The 5762-nt window shown below is 42.5% G+C and overlaps 1 protein-coding gene across 1 annotated transcript in view; it reads right to left on the bottom strand.

Moving 5' to 3' along the window:
• oca2 (oculocutaneous albinism II) overlaps positions 1-5762 on the bottom strand; it is a 41958-nt gene that overhangs the window by 9458 nt on the left and 26738 nt on the right. The window contains exons 18-19 of the mRNA XM_046050024.1: positions 5033-5119; positions 4134-4227 (exon numbers count right to left, since the gene is read on the bottom strand). Of these exons, the coding sequence (XP_045905980.1) occupies positions 4134-4227; positions 5033-5119 (181 nt within the window). The remainder of the gene's footprint in view (positions 1-4133; positions 4228-5032; positions 5120-5762) is intronic.

The raw sequence follows: 5762 nt of genomic DNA, 5'->3' as shown, positions 1-5762 counted from the left end.
TCCTAACAAAAACTGATGTAAGATGTCACAGTGTCAGTTAGTTCGTCCAGGTCAGTGGCTGCAGCCTCAAAACCACTCCAGTCAGTACAGTCAAAGCAGGCCTGTAACTCCAGCTTTGACTCGTTGGTCCATCTTTTCACAGACTTTACAACAGGTTTAGCAGATTTTGCCTGTGTGTCGGGATAAGATGAACCAGACAGTGATCAGAGTCCCAAGGCTACACGGGGAACAGAGCGATAGGTGTCCTTTAATGTTGTGTAGCAGTGGTCCAGTGTGTTAGTGTCCCTGGTGGGACACTTAATATGCTGTCTGTACTTTGGAAGTTCATGACTGAGGTTTGCTTTGTTAAAGTCCCCAAGAACTATGAGCAGGGAGTCTGGATGTTTTTTCTCCACGTTAGTTTTCTCCAGCGTTGAATAAACCGGTTTACAGTTTATAAATAATGTCTCTAGGTGAGGCCTGCATGATTTCTTCAACACTGTGACATCTGTGCACCAACCTTCGTTTATATAGAAACAGAGACCGCCTCCCTGTGTTTTTCCCGTGAGCTCCCTTTCGCGATCCGCGCGGATGAGATTAAATCCCGGTAGGTGAAGTGCGCTGAGGGCAGCAGATCTGCAGAAGTCCGAGTTGGTTCTGTTGAGGAGCAGCAGTTCGTCCATGTTATTGGCCAGAGAGCGGACATTCGCCAGGTGGATTTAAGGGAGCGCAGTACGAAATCCCCGCTGTCTCAGCTTAACCAGCACGCCTGCACGTTTTCCCCTGCACCGTTTACGAAGGATCCGAAACAGAGCTGCCTCTCCTCCAACTAGTAACTCCGGGAAAGTTCCAGGGTCAATAAAGAGCAGTGCAATAGTATGAGCAGTTGAAAGTCCAATGTTTAAGAGCTCTTCTCTGGTAAAAGTTACCAGAGGGGGACGGCAGAAAACAGCGTTAATTAACAAAAACACAAAAAGCACTACGGAGCATAATCCCGAGGCGGCGCCATCTTGGTCATCATCATTTTGAGGGGGCCTGACCCCTAAACTAGGAATTACTGGATTAAACTACCCAATTGTTTATAAAGTAGTTAAAAGTAGCTCAACCTCAACCAGCTACACCAATAAAATGCTGTTCATGCACCAATAAAACTGTATATCAGTCACATGGGCCATTTTTCTGCAGACTTAATGATATTAAATATATTTGCTAATATAACACTTCTGTACTTTTACTTAAGTACACTTAAGTATTTTATTAATGTTTCAAATGTGTTTCATTTGTTTTTATTTTATTTGTGGTCTTTTATACTATTTCATTCTCTGTAGAATGACAGCAGCTTTATTTCACACTGAGTATGTGAGCACAATGTCTCAAACACTGTCGAGCTGGACTGCCATACAGTACATACAGAGTTGATGTTTTGTCGTGCTCCCCAGGTTAGTGGTTTGAGGACAGGAGGATAATCAGGGCCTAGAGGTATGAAGGAAGCAACAGGGACCATACTAACTAACCGCTTAGCTATTCAGGGCCACTCATTTTCCTTTGTGATGGTCTATCAAAAAGGCATCATGTCCCTGTGGGCCCATCTGGGCCCTGAATTTAACCACCTGATACAGCACTAGTCAGTCCCAGCTGCCTGGAGTCGCAGACAGACCTCTCTCCCCTTACCTGTTTCTCCGAACAGCTGTGACCCTTGCCACAGACAGCCAATTACAGGAAGCGCTTCAACCGAGAGCATTGCTTCTATCCAGTAACTGTAAATACGGCTACAGTGTGAGAGAGGTAGAGATGACAGGCTGCAACTGCTCTTATCCATTTCAATGAAATCCCATGCAGATGGACAGCCCCGAGTCTTTTCAGTGCAACAACAAATTTGTCAATGTTCTGTACTGTACAATGACTAACTGTGATGACATTTCCACCAATTATGTCATTGTCTTTTACTGGAACTAGAGTGAGAAGGAAACAAGAAACTGCAGGGTTTTTTTCACACCAAGGGTCAACTATTGTTATTGTTTTCTTTCACCAGCACCAGCCACAATCTCACTACCTGTTCTCCGCTCCTCATGCTTTAGGAAACTAAGAAAGATCAAAATCCTAATGGAGCCTGTTGAAAATTCTGAGCAACTAACCAGAGAAAACTCAAGTCACACAGCAGTGTTATGCTGAGCGTATGCAATACAAAGCACAGATAATACACTAATGGGTCTTTTATTGGCTATTGATTGACTGATGGATGGTCGCATCCTTCTAAGATCTCCCTCAAGGAAACCATATCTTCTGTTCAGTTAAAATCACATAACTAAAATGATGTGAGGGCACAACACTACTGTAATTAGTGCTGAGCAGAGCTTCAGTAAAGTAACTTCATAATGCATCTTTAAAGTTCTCTCTCACTCTGTCCATCTCTCTCCCTCACTGCTATAGTCTCTCTCCGTCTGATTTTACACCTGCTTTTCTTAGATGTACTTTCCTCAGTTGCAGAGACCAGTCTGCCGTGATAAAGCAGGTGCTGTGGTTAACCCCTTGACGCCTGAATTTTTTTTCAATTATATATGAAAACGTATTATCTCGGCTGCAGTCTGAATGGAAGCGGTGTGATGCGGATTTGCAACAATCAATTGGAAACAATTGGTTTCCATGCTTGTTTGTTTACCCTTCTTCTTCTTCTTCTTCTTCTTCTTCGTCTTCTTCTTCTTCTTCTCCTCTTATAAGGCAGATTTGCCGTGATATTTATCTCGTGTCCCCTGGTAACCCTGTGTTTCACGTCATACCGCTATGAACTGTGGGCGATTCCCTGAGGCAAAGTCTGCAGAAATGCGGACTTACGCAAAGGGTTCAAAAAGGGCTCAAAATGTCCTCGCGCACTTGACGATTTGACAGTGGGACAGCCCTAAGCCCTCCCAGACTTACCAGGAACGCGCCTCAAAGTCTGTGAGTGTGGACATTGGGATTAGGCCCTAGTGTGGTTAAAAAAGCTATGAATATAAACAGCTAACACAAAACCCTAAATTTGCAAAGGAAGGCAGAATTACAGATAAATGACCATTCAGCACATGATTCTTTGATGTACAGTCTACTCAGCGTCGGCTCAGTCACAGAGTGTATGGTGGTTTTGCAGTGAAGGAATGTACACAAAGCAGAGTTTCAAGTAAGTCCCACCTGGTGACGAACAAAATCCCACAAGAAACGGTCTCGCCCAATCTTCTTTCATCATTACATAGTAACACACTTAGTAGTTCCAAAGGACATGCTCTTTTCAAGCGGTTGCATATTAAACCTAATCAGATTCACAGACAGATTCATCTGTCTTTCAACATCACTGACCACTTCCACTCCTCCAACAAGCAACTCGCAAAGTGTGTCTGGCTGTTACGTCACAAGATCGACAATTACTGGTGAGCAGGTGGTAACTTGGGAGACACCCTGCTTACGATCCTGCTTGAGATGTAATGACATTTTTGGCCACTGAGTTCACCAGAGAGTTCTCATATCAAGCTCCCTGTGAGTGTTTCAGTATCAGAGAACATTTTGCTACAGTTTGAGTTCCTCACTGTGGTCAACATTTCTCCCTAACAGTGTCAGTGGAGAGGAAACAAATTGAAATCACTTCCCAGACCAGATGACATTAACTCATGTCTGCCAGGTTGTCTCTTGGAGTTATTTCACTGACAGAAGGGTACCCCTGCTGTCTACATCCCAAGTTCAGGTGGTAACCCTTAAAAATCCTGCTTAAACCGATTCACTAAATGACCCGGAATTCAAGCAGCCCCCCCCCCCTCAAAGAGAGGAGCAGCTTCTGCCACATCATACACATTTCAAATGACAGGACTCTGGGGAAACGCAGAGATTTGCAATTCAGGATCTGAATTGTGAGACTTTGGCTTTTCTCTAAATGTTTCCAGGCAATATAATACACATTGTTGGCATCTCCTATCGTAGCATATGATGGACATTAACATTTAAATACCCCTTAAGGCAGTACAGCCTATGGTACAAGATTTGCAGAGATGCACATGTCTGACATCACCCAATGAGACAAACTGCAAAGCAACTTCTGGAGCAAGATTTTAAAGCATAGTGTTTATTTTTCTTATTTCTGACTGCTTGTTATGTTACGTGTAGTGCTGTTAAGGTGAGACAGGCCTTACCTGAAGAACTCCATGAAGGAAAAGCCGTAGCCGTGTTGTTCAGCGATTCCGGCACACACAACATTGGCAGATGCTCCTATCAATGTGCCATTTCCTAAACAGACAGAAAAACAACATTAACTGTTAATAGAAATCTAACTTTAAAAAATATGTATCAGTCAAGTTCAATGTCACATAAAAGATTTAGTTCCGTAGGTCATGAGCATGGTTACCAGGGAAAAGTATTAGTATCATTTATACACTGCTATGTTAACAATCATATTAAGAATCATCATCATCATCAAATCGTTCAGTATTTTAAACAAAATCTAGTATAAAGTGTAACTATTTTTAATCTACTGTAGGCAATGCTTTGACAGTCAGGGAGCGTATCCATCCTGCCGCTCGATACTGCTCACATCTCAAAAGGTGTCAGTGTGGGGATGGAGCTGGGCGGGGGGACAACATCATATTGCCGATCGATAAGGACCTGTCACAGTGCAGTTGATTAAACTGAAACACTATGACAGCTCTCTCTCTCTCTCTCTCTCTCTCTCTCTCTCTTTTTGTGTCCTTCCCACCCAAACAGAGCCACACTGTGCTGAAGGGCCGGCCGCTGTGGTGTGGTAGAGCCTGAATAATGCAGGCTTTGAGGGCCTTGAGCTGCTCTCACAAAAAGCACAGCCTGACCTCCCCGGGGAGTGACACAGCTGTACAAAGTGTGGCTGTCACTTCGAGCATATGATGTCTCCTTCTAGCAGAGGCCATTGATAAAGATCCACACCTAAACTATTAAGTCCCCAGTGACTGTAAGGAACTCTGAAATGTTGTTGTGTGTTTTAGCCCAAAACCAAACAGTCTCATACAACATTTTCAGTTTCTATTTTATTCTATGAAGAGGATAAAAATAAAAGGCTTACCCCCAAGACAGGCTCCCATGGCCAAGGCAAAGATGAGAGGCTTTATTGGCAGGTTCACATCCGCATCCTGACTTAGGTTGATGAGAACTGGAATCTGTGAGCAAAGAGATAGATTGTAAATTCTTGAAAATATACACTGCTTTTAGCGTTATAAATCTCCTGGCAGAACGAAATTTTTATATGCAGTTCTATTCCAAAATAATTTTAATAAGAAATTGAACATGCATACATTTCTGAACATTATTTCAGTTGATTTTGGTGTCCTAAACACAAGACTAGCAAAACCCCCAAATACATATAATAAACTCAGGGGCTCCATCTATGATGTGATATGGGTTTTACTTGCAATATACAGTATGAGCCAGATAAAAAAGTTTTAAAGTGCAGCGTAGTAGAGAATATTTCCATTAGTTCCTGCTGGTGTGAGCAGATGTTGCATGACTGAATACTGGTGTGAATATTACTTTCACAGACCATACTAACCGAGCATGCGTGCACTATAGCCTTATATCAGTCAAAATGTCCTCCCCTGGTTGTGAAAGCAAACCCTCACAGAGTATTTACAGAAATTATGAAAAAATAAATCAATTCTGTATCCTAATAATATACTGCTAAAAAAAATAAAGGGAACACTTAAACAACACAATGTAACTCCAAGTCAATCACACTCCTGTGAAATCAGACTGTCCACTTAGGAAGCAACACTGATAATCAATTTCACATGCTGTTG

The sequence above is a fragment of the Micropterus dolomieu genome, linkage group LG05 (assembly GCF_021292245.1).
Source record: "Micropterus dolomieu isolate WLL.071019.BEF.003 ecotype Adirondacks linkage group LG05, ASM2129224v1, whole genome shotgun sequence".
In the NCBI taxonomy this organism is placed as follows: Eukaryota; Metazoa; Chordata; class Actinopteri; order Centrarchiformes; family Centrarchidae; genus Micropterus; species Micropterus dolomieu.
This window is presented reverse-complemented; position numbering and strand designations above follow the sequence as displayed.